The sequence below is a fragment of the Rhineura floridana genome, chromosome 16, assembly GCF_030035675.1.
Source record: "Rhineura floridana isolate rRhiFlo1 chromosome 16, rRhiFlo1.hap2, whole genome shotgun sequence".
In the NCBI taxonomy this organism is placed as follows: domain Eukaryota; kingdom Metazoa; phylum Chordata; class Lepidosauria; order Squamata; family Rhineuridae; genus Rhineura; species Rhineura floridana.
Window position 1 is genome coordinate 6,383,595 of NC_084495.1, and position 16,560 is coordinate 6,400,154.

A 16,560-nucleotide genomic window follows, 5' to 3' on the forward strand; every position below is an offset into this window, starting at 1 on the left:
ATCTGGTCACAGTGATATCTCTTTGAACATGAATGGAGAACCCATGACCTTACAGATGTTGTTGGACTTCAGCTCCCATCATCCCTGACCATTGGCTATGCTGGCTGGGAATGACGGGAGTTGGAGTGTTCTGACCCTTTCTCTAGCCAAAGCTTTGGTGGAGGCTGTGCCAACTTGTCCTCAGATCTCCAGGTGCTGCTTGTCAATGCCACGTCAGTCCGTAATAAAATCTCATCCACGATTTAATCGAGGGTGAGGGTGCTGACCTGGCGTGTGTAACCGAGACCTGGGTAGGAGAGCAGGTTGGGGGTAGCTTCGCCCAGTTGTGCCCACCTGGGTACTTGGTTCAGCACCAGGGTAGGCTTGATTGCTGTTGTCTACAGGAATACCATCTTGCGTTCTAAGCTCCCTGTTTGTCTGAGTGTCATTTTGGAGGGCTTGTACCTTTGTGTTAGGCCAGAGGGACAGACTGGGGATGCTGTTGGTGTACCGTCCACCCTGCTGCCCAACTATCTCCCTACCTGAACTGACAGACGTGGTCAGGAATGTGGTGCCGAGGACCCCAAGACTATTCATCTTGGGAGGCATCAATGTTCATGCTGAGTCTGCTCTGTCTGAGGCAGCTCAGGACTTCATGGTCTCCATGGGACTGTCCCAAGGTGTCTTTGGGCCAATGCATGTAGCAGGGCACACTCTGGATTTGGTTTTCTCAGTTGGACACAGAGAGGGTGATCGGAAGGTGGGGGACATAAAAACAGTCCCCGTGTCATGGTCAGATTGCAGGGGTGGGGGACCTGTTAAGAGTGTCCACCCTCAAAGACTGATGGATCCTGTCAGTTTTTAGAAGTCTCTGGGGAGTTTTCCAGTTGCCTTGGCCGCCTCTTCTGTTGAAGCCCTGGTCGATCTATGGAGTAGAGAGATGACTCTGGCAATTTACATGATTGGACCTGAGCGCTGTCTCTAATTGGCAGAGCTCAGAAAGTTCCATGTTATACCCCAGAGCTAAGAGCAATGAAGTGAGAAGGGAGACGGCTTGAGCACAGATGGAGAAAAACTCCTAACGAATGCATCCAAACACTGGTACGTGCTCATGTTTGAGCCTACTCAGTGGCAATGGAGGCGGGAAAGAAGACTTACTTCTCTGACTCCATTGCGTCCTCAGCTTGCCGTCCAGCTGAGCTGTTTAGAGTGGCTAAAAAGGCTTATGGCATACTGGCCGTAGGGAAGTGATAGAGCCATCTAAAGCCTGTTGTGACATGTTTGCTAAGCATTTTGAGGATAAAATTGCTTCCATCTGTTGGGATTTGGACTCCATTGTTGATGCTGATGATCCGGATGAGGTGTCCGGAGCACTTTCTTGTCCAGTGTTGTTGAATGAGTTTCATTTGTTGTGCCCTGAGGACATGGCCAGTGTTCTTGGTTGGGTTCATGTAGCCACTTGTGTCTTGGACCCTTGCCCCTCATGGCTGATAAAATATGGCAAGGAGGGGACAGCTGGATGGGCCAGGGAAATAATGCTTCTCTCCAAGGAGTGGTCCCAGGCTGCTTGAAGGAGACAGTGGTAAGACCACTCCTGAAGAAGCCTTCCCTGGACCTGGAAGATCCAAATAATTTTAGACCAGTAGCAAATGTCCCTTTTCTGGGCAAGGTTCTTGAGAGGGTAGTTGCCAGCAAGATCCTGGTACTCTTGGAGGAGACAGATTTTCTAGATCAATTTCAATCATGACTCAGGCCTGGGTTGGGTATGGACACTGCCTTGGTCACCCTGTATGATGACCTGTGATGGGAAAGAGACAGGGGAAGTGTGACTCTGTTGAACTTCCTTGATCTTTCAGCTGCTTTTCATGGTATCTTCTGGAGTGACTGTCCGAGTTAGGTACTGCGGGCGCTGCATTGCTGTGGTTCCATTCTTACTTGGATGGCCAGTTTCAGAAGGTGGTTCTTGATGAGTGTTGCTCGCCTCTATGGGTTCTCCAGTATGGAGTCCTGCAGGGGTGGGTTCTGTCCCCCATGTTTATCATTTACATGAAACCACTGAATGGGTTCATACAGAGTTTTGGAGTGCGTTGTCATCAGTATGCTGATGACACACAGCTCTATTTCGCCTTTTCATCTTCTGCAGGTGAGGCAGTGGATGTGCTGAATCAGTGCTTGGTTGCGTTAGTGGAGGGAATGAGAGGGCCAATAAACTGAAGCTTAATCCAGACAAGACTGAGATCCTGTTGGTGGGTGGTTCCTCTGACTGGCTAAGTGGTGTGCGGCCTGATCTATATGGGGTCACACTCTCTCTGAAGGAGCAGGTTCATAATTTGCAGGTTCTCCTGGATCCGTTGTTGTCACCTCAGGCACAGGTGGCTTCAGCTTTGGCTGGTGGCCAAACGAGCCTATCTGGACAGGGAAAATCTGGCTACAGTAATCTATGCTCTGGTAACCTCAGTGCTGGATTACTGCAATGCATTCTATGTAGGGCTGCCTTTGAAAATGGTTTGGAAGCTTTACTTAATGCAGAATGCAGCTGCCTGATTGTTGACAGGTTCAAGGTGAGCAGAGCATATAACACCTATCCTGTTCCAATTGCATTGGCTGCCTATACGCTTCTGAGCCCAATTCAAAGTGCTGGTTTTGACCTATAAAGCTCTTTGCAGCTCAGGACCACAATATGAACCTACTCAGACCCTTAGATCTTCCTCTGAGGCCCTTCTCCAGGTCCCTCCTTTGAGGGAAGCTTGGAGGGTGGTGACAAGGGAGAGAGCCTTTTCAGTTGTGGCTCCCCATCTGTGAAATATGCTCCCCAGTGAAATTCGCCTGGTGCCTTTGTTGTCATCTTTTCAGCTCCAGGTAAAGACATATCTTTTCTCCCTGTCATTTGATAGATTGAGATGATGTTTTGTTTTTAATATGCTGCCAGACCTTCCTGTGGCTGTGTGGGGGGTGCTATTGCTATATTGTTTGTTGTTACATTTTTATAGTGTGTTTTATTTGTTTTGTTTTAACATTGTGTAAGTCACTTGGGGACCTTTGGGTATCAAGCGACTAATAAATTTAATAAACCACACCAACACCTGGAGGGCCAGGGGTTCCCCGCCCATTTTAGAAGCAAAGCCATGTGGGTAGCTCACTTATACAGACAGGATGGCATGTGTGAGAACAGGTTGCTGGATGGGCCATTGACTTGATCTAGCAGGCTTTTCTTATGGTTTTAACATGCATTCTGGGGTTGTTCCTATGTCCAGCACTGACGGCAGTGACCAAGATACCAGTTTTTTACCTTGGGTTGTATATGTGTATTGTGCTTCTGTTCTGGGACTAAAATGTTTTTTCACCTTGCCAGCAACCATGCTTCCTTCTCATACTCCCAGCTGAACAAAATCTGGGAGCATGTCTACTGGTGGCAGTATCTGCCAGCATTGTAATTGCCAACACGTGCAACTGAGGATTTGGAATGTTTTTGAACATTCCATGATGTCACAGCAACTCATTCATTGGAAAGGCAACAGATAGTTTTTGGCCATATATATGCATTTGCTTTAGATGTTAATTTATTTATTATGCTTTATTTATTATTATTTTGCTTTAGATGTTAATTTATTTATTAGATTTATATCCCACCCTTCCTCCCAGTAGGAACCCAGGTGTTGCACAGCCAGACAATTTACTCCAAAAAAATATTGATGAAAGCTGATTGAAATCTATGAAGGGATACTATTAGGGAAAACTCTCCTTTATAATGTCCTTGTTTAGTCCTGAATACAGAGGGTTGTAGTCAGTGCTCATCCAATTCATTGTAGACCCCTTGAAGTTAGTAGGCAAGACTTACTGAAGTATATTAATTTCAGTGGATCTACTCTGAGTAGGACTAGTCTTGGTTACAGCCCAGACCCTAGAGTAGGGATGGGGAACCTTTTCTTGCCAGTGGGTCAGATTTTCTCCTCATCCCTTGACAGGTCAAATCTGACAAGTAGGCAGGGCTGCCCCTGTCAGTCATCTGACCTCATAGTGACATGAAGTGATGCTGCCCTTTGAAGTCCCGATTGTCAGAACTTCAAAGCGCAGCACTGAAAGCCTGTTGGAAGCAGCTTCACACCCTACTGAAGGAGGAGGAAGTGGTTTCTATTCAATGAAAACTATTTATCCCTCCCTGTGATTTCAGAGGTTTAAAAGAGCAGTGCAAAGTGGTTTCCAAGGGGCTTTGCAATCTTCCCTGTGTGGTTCCTTTAAACGTCCAGTTTTGTGACTAGAGGTCATGCAGAGTTGAACAGGCCACTAATGAGTTTCTCCAAAGCAAGCAAGACATTTGCCAAGATTCCAATCAAATATAATGCAATCAGAGATTCAGTTCCTTGAAAGGTCATAATACATTTTATGATTTCACTCTTTTTACTGCAAACCATTACTTAGCACTAAGAAAGGGCACATGTACCTGGCATTGGGGGGAGTAGGAGGCATCAGGTGTGAGAGGCATCTGCTGAAGTCCAGAAACTGTTGAGGGCCCCACATGAGAAATCTTTTCCCATGCACATTAGTAGCAGAAATCTTTGGTGCAATCTAGAGATGTAAATTTCATAAATGTATGAAATGAGAGGTGCTGCCTGGAAGGAACAGGCTTTGATCTTTACTGTTTTGAGTCTGGTTTGGTATGAGAAAGCATAGCATCCATTCCCTAGGATGGGTCTTTTTTTTTTATGCACCAAAGGGCAAAATGCCACTAGCTGGCCCACAGCTAACCCTTGCCCAAAGAGCCCCCCAAAATCCAGTCCAACTCTAAGAGGAGAAGGGATATGATCAGATACTGTTCAATGCACATCAGATCCCTGACATCCATATGTTGCCGCCCTGGGCTCCATTTCAGAGGACGGGTGGGATATAAAATTTAATAAATAAAAATGATGTGTTGGGCTTGCACTATAGTTGAGAAGAAGGCAATGTTAGTCCAGATTCAATTTGCATGATCTAATGAGCAAAGGTTGGATGCAGGGCTCTCCTGGTCAACAGTGTACTTGCTACTGAAGGGCTTGAGGACACTGTACGCCCAGAGGCAGCCTGCCTTGGCATGATGTCATGGCGTATCAGTCAGTCAAACTTATTTGTTAAAAACCATTGGTCATTGCCCCTTCCCCTGACATAATCAAGGTGAAAGGTATTTTTTAAGCATAAGTGATCCCCAGTGCATTAGGCATCATTTCGTATGATACATTTTTTCTGATCTGTTAGGCTGGCAAGACAAACACAGAAACCGTAGATGTAATATACCTGTATTCCTTACTGACAAATAAGTAACAGATTTTATACCTACTGTCCAAAAAAATAAAATGTCTCAATCTCTTTCGAAAACCAATCCCTGGGGAAGGAGGCACCAACGTGGCACTGGAGAGCACTTGTGCACCAGCAAAAGCCTTCTTTGGTGCACACAGGGTCCCCTCCCTGTGCCTCCCCCCTCTGAAATTAGGCCTGAAAGAAGCATTCTAATATAGCAGCAGAAGAGGCGGCAGTGTGTGCTTGGTGTCCACAGCAGTCTCTCCAGTTTCCAAATGTGCCTGTGAGCCAAAAATGTTGGCAACCATTGCCCTAGGGCACGTCCCTTTTCCTTGGCCTTTGACACCTGAGATCTATGTTTGAGGACCATCCATTTCTCTTGACTGTAATTTGTTTTAACTGATTTTAAGATTGTATTTTTAAATAATTGTAACCCACTGTGAGACCTCATGATGAAGGGTAGGTTAGAAATCTGAATGAAAATAGTACTACTACTAATAGGAACGATAAATAACACATAGTGAGCAATATCTTCTATCTCTCTCTGGCCCGAAAGGCATAAGCGACCATTTTAAGGCCTTCCAGCATATCTCCCCTCTCACTGAGGGCATTGCTGTGGGCATTGTTTGAAATCCCAAAGCAGTAACTGACAGATAAATTGGGGGGGGGGAACAGCCTGGAATGTCGTAATGAGTTAACAGAGTTATAAAATAGTGAAAACTGCATAGCTCAAAGTTAACATCTACTTGACTAAAGGTTCCACTCTTTAACTATTTTAATGCACTGTTTTGGTTTAGATGCAATGGCATTGTTGCCCCCCCCCCAGTTGTCATGAGCCCCAAGGAGAACCTCTGGCAATATTGTGAGGATGAAGAGTGGGTTACAGATGTCACGGAGGGAGTTGGGGAAAACACGGGAGAAATGTTTCCAGAAATCTCTGGTAGCTCTGATTCTGGTGAGTCTAATGGTGCCCATAACACCCTTGTGTCTATGACAGAAAGAGAAGAATTCTCACTGGCACCCAGACCAGACCTAGATGTTGAACAGATAAAACTTAATAAACAGCCTGGAGTAGTCCAGAGAGAGCAAAGTGAAAGTAGTATGTCAGAGTCAGAGACTACACTTTCAGTAAGGTCACACAGATTAGACAAGAGACAGCAATAGCTAAAGAAAATGCTCTCTGCTTCTAGAAGCCTTTGACTTGCAGCAAAGCTAGAAAGTACTAGAGAATGCTCAGACAAGTAATGTGCCTGCCCACCTCTCTTACATTTAGGATGGGTGGATAAGATTAGGGTATTGTGACAACAGCCTGCTGTTGCTTCCACATGTGTAGTTTATATCATGATATATGCCTAGTCTGTTTCTGAGATATGTCTAGTCTGTTAGTGTTCTGAATCATGCCTAGAATGCCTGATGCTGTCTTTCTGTACTGACTTATGGAATAAAGCTTTATGAAAAATCCATCTCCAAGTCCTGAGTCTGCTTCTTTGGTTGGGAGCAAGGACAGCAGTTGGCATAGGAGGCCTCTGTGTGTATGTGGAGATCCCTACCACAGAAACCTTGAGAGCAGCAAACTCCTTTGCCAGAACATTCAGGATTCTGGTGTATTCAGTGGCCACATGAGGGACTCCAGGATCCAAAATGGATTCTGGAAGTGGGGCAAGGGAGGGAGGGTCAAAATGAGCCTGCTGAACCTGTTGCCAGCGTGTAGGTCATTGCTAACTGCTCCTTCCATTTAAGTGAATCAGTAAACCCTTGTGGGCAAAATAACTTCGCGTTTCTAATGAACTGCTGGATTGGGAGTGTTTGGCTGCAGTTGCTGGTGGCTGTTCATTGATGTGGAGTGCAATAATCCAAAGTGGCTCTTTCATGTTTGAAGGACCACACACAGCTCCAGCCTTTGGCTTCCTATGCAGTTCATAGGACTCCTGCTGCAGAATGAATTGCTCACTTGTGTGGAAAAAATGGATTGCCAGCAAGATTGGTTTTCTGGCCAGTCAGTAAAGGCAGATAATTGAACCCAACAAAATGCTACTTTCCATTTAAAATTATTTTTATCAAATGGTTCAGACTTCATGTTCCAGAATCCCTCTGAACAGCCAGTGGTTTTTATTAAATAGTTCTAGGGAAGGCTATTGTTTATGATGTTTTCTGTATCATTTGTGTACCTAATGCCCCCCCCCCCAGTCCAAACTGTTAATTATACAGCAACAAAGTTGCCCAGTTTCTTCTGTGGCTGGTAATTCCAGCCTCCCTTGTAGAATCTGGTTCCATATTTATGAGCTGGTCAGGTCTCTCGCCAGGCTGTTCCTCCATTACCGCAGAGGATTTAATCAAATGCAAAAATAGTTTATTCTCATCCTGGTTTGAATGATGTGCGAATGTGAAAATGTTGCAGATGTATGCCAAGGAACATTTTAATGTACAACACGGTGCTCAGCAAGCAAACATCATTATATCAATCATTTCTACAGAAAACTCTGGGGCTGAGTTCTTGACTGAATTTTCTTGCAAATTACTTTCCAAAAGAAATTTCTATTTAACATATAGCATATGATGGCCGACCCAAGGTGAGTCTGTGGCAAAACTGGTGTGTGTGTGTATTGAATTCCTGGGCAGTTAGTTCAGACAACTTGTTAGTTCTGGCAAATGGCTGCAGTGTCTCAAGCCTCCGTTCCTCCAGAGGAGGATGTGGATCAGCGTTGCTTGATGTCTCACCCAGTCTCTGCTTATTCAAGGGGTTACCACCATCCTTGAAGTGTGAAATCCCAGTGCTAGGAGTCTTTCTGCCCGCCCCCCTTGCAATGGACTATATCTTCTGATATGGTTAGTAGGACTATCTAAGGAGTCCAGCATTCATCCTCCTTACCCCAAGGAAACATGCTCTGCTGGGCCCCTAGCCAGTATGGGTTAGGTGCTTTCCCTGGCACATTGTGGATATCTGAAGCTGCCCTCCATCTCTCCCCCTTCAAACACTACAATACTAAGCCATGGTTAGGGCTACACCCCTCCAATTAAGGGAAACTGTGAACTATCTTGCAGGCTGCATTGATAGTTTAACTTGACATCTCCAAAGACTGCAAACAGATCCAGCTACGACTGACTTCCCTGAACATACGCTTTTAAAGCAGCTTTTCATAGAATCAAAGAACCATAGAATAGTAGAGTTGGAAGGGACCTATAAGGCCATCGAGTCCCATCCCCTGCTCAGTGCAGGAATCTAACAGGTGCCTGTCCAGCTACCTCTTGAAGGTCTACAGGGTTGGAAAGCTCACCACCTCCCTAGGTCATTGGTTCCATTGTCATAACTCTCTAACAGTTAGGATGTTTTTCCTGATGTTCAACCAAAATCTGGCTTCCTGCAACTTGAGCCCATTATTCCACTCTGGGATGATCGAGAAGAGATCTTGGCCCTCCTCTGCGTGACAAGTGCTGTCATATGTCCCCTCAGTCTTCTCAAGGCTAAACATGCCCATTTCTTTCAGTCTTTTCGCAAAAGGCTTTGTTTCCAGTCCCTTGATCATCTTCGTTGCCCTCCTCTGAACCAGTTTGCCTGCATCCTTCTTAAACTGTGGTGTCCAGAACTGGATGCAGTACTCAAGATGAGGCCTAACCAGTGAAGAATAGAGGGGAACTATTTTTTTATTCATTTAGATTTCTTACATGTTACGTCCCAAGTTGACAAGGCCAGACACAATAGCCCTTATTTCATTTCAGCCTCACACCAACCCTGTGAGGTAGCTTAAGATGAGAGATGTCAACTTGGCCAAGACTCACTGAGAGTAGGAATTTAAACTTAAGACTCCCGCACCCAACTAACCTTGTCCAAAACATCACAATAATGTTTGCATATAGCATTGTAACAATTGCTTAATGTTACTGCAGTCATTTAGACCCTTAGGCCAAAAAACTCTCCAAAGTGATTGGTTTGAGATCAGCAGCAGTTAAATGCAGATAATGGTGCTCACCAAGACTGCTGAATTATTAACAGCACATGTGGCACCCACTGGTAATTCACTTGCACTTGAAATTGTGCCTGCAGTCGTTCCTGTACTGAGCCAGCTGTTGGGCAGGCAGCTTCACGTGACAGGACTGGCCTTTTGCATCCCATAAAAGCCAATATGGCTTACCTCAAGCCTACAAGAAGATGGATCTCATCCACAGTGGCACATACATATGGCTGGTGCACCGCAAGCAGAAAACCAGTCTGTACAGCTGTTTCAAGTACATTTCCAGATACATTTAAGTGCGTGCAGAAAATGGTTGAGTGAATCCAACTTACTATTTTATTACATTTCTACCGCACCTTTCTTTCCATGATAGAAACCCAAGGTGGCTTACATATGGTTTCCAGACAGTCTCCCATCCAGGCACCAACCAGAGGGTGCTGGCCTCATGTGCCTTCAGACCACAGCCTGGGACTTGAGTTGGCAACAACACAGAATAAGGGGCTAAGGAGGAGTCATTTACTGAGCAATGGCCAGAGAGGTTAACAAGTGGGTCCCAAGAAGAGATAAAGCCCCATTGAAAGAATTTACCCTTAATTAAAAGGTTTTGGTGCTATTGCGCTGAAGATTGTGTCCCTGGATCAGGTGCCATTTGGAGAGCTAAGGAGACCACCAAAGAGCTACTGTTGTGCTGACAGATTAAATTCGTTGAGACTTTTCCTTTTTATGGGCTGTGACACACAAGTGTGCAACATCAAGTGATCACTTGCATGTATGAATGGGACATTATATGCTGAATATCACTAGTAGATGAGAGTTCCACCGGTCACTTTGAAAACAATGTTGGAGTCCGTTCAGAAATTCAGCTGCAAGGCAGAGGCCATTGGCAGGTCAAAAGTTGACAGAGAAAGAGGACACGCAAGGGTTCAACTCTTGATCAAGACTCCAGGGGGAAAAAAGACAGTCTGGAGCAGGTGTTTCAGGACCCTGGACAGAGCACCAGGTCCGAGGAGAGCTCAGCCTCATCTGAGCTCTTTTGTACTTCTGCGCCTCATTGCCCCTTTCAGGATCCACCCGATTGCTGAGGTGCACAGAGCTTCAAAGGAAAAACAAGACTCTAGTGGCCCCTTAAAGACTAACACATTTAGTATGACAGACAATGAGGACATTGAACTTGTCAAGGATCATTAATACCTCGGCACAGTCATTAACCAACATGGAGAACATAGTCAAGAAATCAGAAGAAGGCTAGGACTGGGGAGGGCAGCTATGAGAGAACTAGGAAAGGTCCTCAAATGCAAAGATGTATCACTGAACACCAAAGCCAGGATCATTCAGACCATGGTATTTCCGATCTCTATGTATGGATGTGAAAGTTGGACAGTGAAAAAAGTGGATAAGAGAAAGATTAACTCATCTGAAATGTGGTGTTGGAGGAGAGCTTTGTGCATACCACGGACTGCAAAAAAGACAAATAATTGGGTGTTAGAACAAATTAAACCAGAACTATCCCTAGAAGCTAAAATGATGAAACTGAGGTTATCATACTTTGGACACATCATGAGAAGACATGATTCATTAGAAAAGACAATAATGCTGGGAAAAACAGCAGGGAGTAGAAAAAGAGGAAGGCCAAACAAGAGATAGATTGATTCCATAAAGGAAGCCACAGACCTGAACTTACAAGATCTGAACCGGGTGGTTTATAACAGATGCTGTTGGAGGTCGGTGATTCATAGGGTCGCCATAAGTTATAATCGACTTGAAGGCATATAACAACAACAACAAAAGCTTTTGTGGATAACAGACCACTTCATAAAACCTATTTTGTGAAGGGCTGGTTTGTTAATGCTATAGTGAAAGCGGGGAGCTCTTCCCCGTCTGCTCTCACTGTCCTAGGAGTCAATCCCCGGCCTTGGGCAATTGATCCCAGCAAATCCTGGTTTGCCAAGGTTGTGCACGTCAACACCAACCCTGCAAGGTAGTACTGCCACCACCCTTCAACTGGTTAGCTACTCTGGGGCGAAGGGAACCCCAGAGCCCACTTAAACACCTGAGGCTCTCAGGACCAGAGTCTAGATACACTCCTGGCCTCTTCTGAAGTCTTAGGTAAAAACGTTTCTCTGTTACACGGTAGTTGTGGTCAAATGGCAAGGACTGAATTTAGGAACTGACCCCTTTCTCTGGAATAAACACACGCTGGTTTAAAGTAACTAAAGTTTAGTAAAAAGAAAATAAGAAAAGCATAAAAAGGTTACAAAAAGCAAAAAGGTACACACAAATAATTTGTAGCAGCAAACTGAATCCTAAAACCATACACCCAAACGGGTAAGGTGTTTAGTAACAAAGGTAAAGGAAAGTTTCTTGGCACAAATCAAAATAACAAAGCTGTTTGCCTAGCTATACTTACAAGACCATAGGATCTCTCAATGAATAGTCTTCTTCCCCTCAGGGAGTTGCAAGTCAAGATGTAAATGGAGCCACAACAGACCATCACCATAGGCAAGGTGGTGCTCCGAAGTGGGACACAAACCCAGAGTTCTGAGCCTCCTCTTATGGAGGAAAATTCCCTCCCAGCCGGAGACAATTAACCAATTAACATTTTCATCAAAGGGATGACAAAACAAAATTACTGTAAGCGGGTACAGCTGTGTTATAAAAATTACCAAGTCACAGTGATGAAAGAACATCAAAGATTTAACTGCTTGCTAGCATGCTAACAAGGAAGATGTCAAGGGGAAGAATTCCCCATAAGGCTTTGGGAGTTAGCCATTTTAACTGCAGGCCAGGGTAAGGCTGGCAAGCTGGCATGACAAATGCTACAAATAAAAAAATAGAAATAAATATGACTCTTGGTGGGTTTTGCTGCAGCAAATGAAAGGGTGCCAGATGTGGCCTCTATCTCAGGCCCCCGGGACTCTCCCCAGGACATACTCCTCACTGGCCCTCCTTGTGTGATTTTGCCTGGCTGAAATGTGTCCTTGAGCTGAAATAATGCCTCTGGCTTTCCAGGGTGGATGTCCGTGTGCATAGCAACCTCTGGCTTTTGTGTGGCTGGAGTGTAGTCTACCACACACAAGTCAGAGTCACAGCCACTGGCCCCACCCAGATGCGCGCCTGAGGCGAGCCTGTTGCTGCATCCCTCCTGCTACTTATAACAGCTAATTAATGTGTATTTTCTTCATCTCCCCCCTCCCCAATGTCTATATACCCACAAGCACCAAACAGTGATTCCTCCACTTCATTTAATTAGGATCCACGTCTGTTTTATTGCAATGGCCTGTTAGGAAGAATTGCTTTTCAGCAGAGACCAGTGGAAGCTGCACTGCAAGGTTGCCTTGTTTGTTGGCGGATGAGGTGATAGAAGCAGATCTAAGCGGGGAGATGAATTTGCTGTGGACACACAATGCGGGAGAGTATTTGCTTGCCCCCTGCCCTGAGAAGAGTCTTTTCCACATCTGCTGTTTCTCTTCACTTGGCTGATATGTCCAGTCCGCTTGGGAGAGGTAGAAGTCTAATAGATCATCTGAAAGTAGCAGCCTGGTGGCAGAAGGAGAGAGCAGCTGCGTGGCTTCCCTGAGGTCAAAGAGCAAGCGAGTGCAGCAGATCTGAGAGCTTTACACAGGCATACCCTGCTTTAACATACGCAATGGGCCCAGAGTGTGCATGTAAAGTGAAAATGTACTTAAAGTGAAGCAATTATCTATGCATGTACTGCACTGAAATCGCCACTAGATGGCAGCGGCGTCATGCCATTAAGTGCCCGTAATTGCGAAGCACGCGTACGTTAAGCGGGGTAGGGTGGCGTATGGAGCATGTCTGTTATAGGGAGGCGACGTTAAGTGAAGCGACGTTAAGCGGGGTATGCCTGTATGAGAAAGGGGCTGCACGTTGGTCCTGGGGCATTAGCTGACTCCCTAGGTATTAGGCCAGGAAGATTCCAGGCTCTTGTGTAAGTGTCCCACCTGGAACTGCTTGCCATTCTATCCCCTAACCAGCCATTCTGAATAGAGCTCAGGGATCCCAATTTGATCTGTGGCAATTGATCAGAAAGTAGAAAGTCGTGGACATTGGATGATAACACTTGGTGGTGCTTGCTGGCAATGTTTCTTTTTGAGCTTTCCTAAGCGGATGATATAGTTGGTGGTTTTGAAACATTGCTCCCAAAGTGATCTTGTCTTTGTTTTGCAAAAGGCATTCCAAGATATTTCCCCCTGTGCACAAATAATGAAAACCAAAGAAAACTCCTCTGCTCCTCTCCAAATGCTATAGGTTTTTTGTAGCCATAAGTTTGAACCCTTCATCCAATATGGACCGCCTGTTGCGCCTCAGCCTCTTCTGCCTCTGGAGGTAAATGATCACTCCCAGAAAGGTGCTGGCAACAAGGAACAGCACAATCCCAGACACTGCAAGGAGAATAATCATTGCTTCTACTTGCCCATGTGCCAGCTTTGATCCAAACAAAATGACAGCATGGTGGTTGTCTTCATCTTCTAGAGGTCTCTCTGAGAACAAGTGGAGAATGAAAAATCCCATGTTAGAAAAAGGAAATGAAGCTGTATAAGGGAGTTAAGACTTGGGAACAGCAGCAGCGAATAGCCATTCTGCTCTTCTATCAGAGTATAGAGTCAATTCAAATGTTCCAGAAAAAATGTGGCAAGTCCTTGTAGGACTGTCATGCTACGTGTTGTTCAAAAGCTCCCTGCAGGTGGATAGCTGGAAGAGAACTCTTTTTCATTATGTTCTAGCTTTCTACATTTGGGGAGATTTTGAGCTGGGGGAGAATATTTAATCAAATAATTAAATTTCCCCCAGTAGTAATTTCCCGGGAGGATATCAGACTTTCCAAAGTGGAAGAAAGTTCCCTCCACACTGGAGAAGGAAAAGAAAGTGTTCTTTGGCATCTGTCTTGGATTTTTTTGATGCTATTGGTAGCTAAGCCAACATAGGACTTGGAGAGTCAAAATGCTTATTCTATAGAAAAAGGATTTTCTGAATATTATTTCTTAGCAACAGGCATCCCAACAAATGATAGGCATCTGATGACATTTCCCTGTTAGGGCCAATTTCCACTTCAGCACACAGTAGGCTGGCTTTAATAATGTGGGTTATTCTGTGCTTGTAATGAGAGTCTCCGGCTGGTCTTCTGCATGTGGTTCTAAACCATGCCCGTTCCCATCTAAGGAGTACACCAGAGGGGGTGGAAGCTGGGGTGTCCCAGAACATGTCACACTGGAATTCTGATCAGAGTGTCACTGCTGCAAGAAGGGAAGGCCAACATCCATTCCCAAGGCACCGAGGAAGACTATCCTGGCCATTATTCCTATTGGACTTCATGCTGAAGTCTCTCATGACCAAAGTGACATCTTCACAAACTAGGTAGTGTGGCATGGCACTGAAGCACCCACCATTTGACCAGAACACAAGACAAGCAGAATCATGGCTTCTGTAGGAGTCACTGCTCTTATACAATCACCTCTGCTTGTGCCAAATAACTGACACCACAACTGAAGTGGTCTTGTGAATGGGTTGGCTGACATGCTAATAAATCTCCAACAGCCTCTAGGCACGATGACAGGCAGCTCCCAAAACTCCCCGTTCCAGCACAGATGCAACACTAGCTCCCCACAAACCAGGTCTGGGAATGAAAAGCCATTCTGGGAGACACATGCTTGCTCTCTCTCTGCCTTGAGTATACGGATTGCAGTATATGCATTCATACCATTTTGCTATATTAAATATAATGAACTGCATAACTGAAAAGGCTCCGGTTCTCAATGATGCAGCAGAACTACCTAATACAGAAAAACTCTTTGTCAGAGATGAAAAAAATTAGTTAATGCAGTGTCTCAATAAGCATGCAAAACCCTCAGAAACACACAAGCCTCTATGATATAGTCCCCTTGGATAGGCAGATAAAATATTCCTTATGAGGAAGTCCATCTCTCCTTACTGAACAGAGACTGATGCTCCTAGGGCATGCACATTTCTGATGTGTGCAGTGTACAAACTGACTGCATAAACAAGGGTATACATACAATCTGTTTGGAGTTCCTCTTCGTTGGGAGTAAAGCACCACCGTTTGTAACAAGTAAACTGAACCTGTGTGTATGTGGCTCTATACAGAAAGGCAACCTGTTCTTCCCTCCCTGATTCCTTCTTTAGTTGATATGTAGATTATTTTCCTTCCTTCCTCCTTCGTAGTTAGAGTCAGGGTTAACCTCGTGACTCCAGAATGGCCACCTGCATGTCTGCACTCACAATGGCTGAGGAGTAATAAACTTGAAGTTTCTGTATTCTTTCAACCACCAGTCTTACCAGACAATTCATTTCTCCACTCTGCTGATACATACATACATGTGTGTGCGTGTCAAACTCCAATACTCTTCTTCCATGAAGGCTGTCACTCTCTTAAATAAAGGGTAGAGTCACACATACTCTTGTGCTGGTTCCAATGTATCTCTGCCTTTCTTTTCTGAAAACAGGGGCAAGTGATGCTATTCAAACTCTGCCCCTTTTTATTCTAAAACCTGGTGGGGAGCAGCTTGAGTGGGGTTTTTTTATAGTTTTCTCAGCTGATTAGCAGATCAGCCCATTGCCCCTCCAGGTGTAGCCAATAGAAAAGCTTTGCTGTAGGTGACTAGTTTGCCCACAGCCAAAGTCTCTGGTTCTTTTAGGTGAGCATTGGGGAGCCTCTTGCCCAAGGGCCACATTAGGCCCAGAAGGGATCCTAAATGTCCTGTGGGGTTGTTTTCCCCAAATCACATCCACCTGCTCCATACCTGATGTCATGGTTAAATCTGACAAGATAATTTGCAATGAACATGGAAGAAGGTAGCTGGAGGGAGGGAGGGCGCACAGCCAAGACTGACTCCCAGTTTGCATGCCAGGGTTTGCAGGGAACCAACAGCTCTGGACCATGGGGTGAACTTCAGGAACATTGCAAGAATAATGGTGGGCAGAACTAGGGTTCACACCAGGAATGCCCTTAACAATTAGGAATACTCAGAAGGGATATATATAAACCTGTGATGAAATGACAGCCATACCTGTAAAGGAATTGGTGTTCATAAGTACAGAATCTGAAAGGAAATAAATACAAAATTTAGTAGGAAGTTATTGGGTGGTACAAAAGGACAGCTCAGGAAGCGGCCTCATACTGAGTCAGACCAAAGGTCCATCCAGCTCAGGGCTGTCTGCACAGACTGGCAGCAGATTCCCAGGGTTTCAGACTGGGGACAATTCGCAGCCCTACCCCAGAGATGCCATTGGGGATTGAACCCTGTGACCCGCTGCAAGCAAAGAAGATGCTCTAAGCACTGAGCTACAGCCCTACCCATATCGGGGGACACTGACACAT

General features: G+C 45.2%; 1 protein-coding gene across 4 annotated transcripts in view; it reads right to left on the reverse strand.

The window, feature by feature from the left end:
• Window positions 1-10,463: 10,463 nt before the first annotated feature.
• LOC133371517 (hephaestin-like) overlaps window positions 10,464-16,560 on the reverse strand; it is an 82,972-nt gene continuing 76,875 nt past the window's right edge. For 3 of the 4 annotated variants that reach the window (XM_061599054.1, XM_061599051.1, XM_061599052.1), the window contains 2 exons: window positions 16,250-16,282; window positions 11,477-13,705 (listed from right to left, as the gene is read on the reverse strand). In XM_061599054.1, the coding sequence (XP_061455038.1) occupies window positions 13,467-13,705; window positions 16,250-16,282 (272 nt within the window). In that variant the 3' untranslated portion in view covers window positions 11,477-13,466. Of the gene's footprint in view, window positions 10,660-11,476; window positions 13,706-16,249; window positions 16,283-16,560 lie in introns of those variants that run through there. The other variant, XM_061599053.1, reaches the window with a different exon arrangement.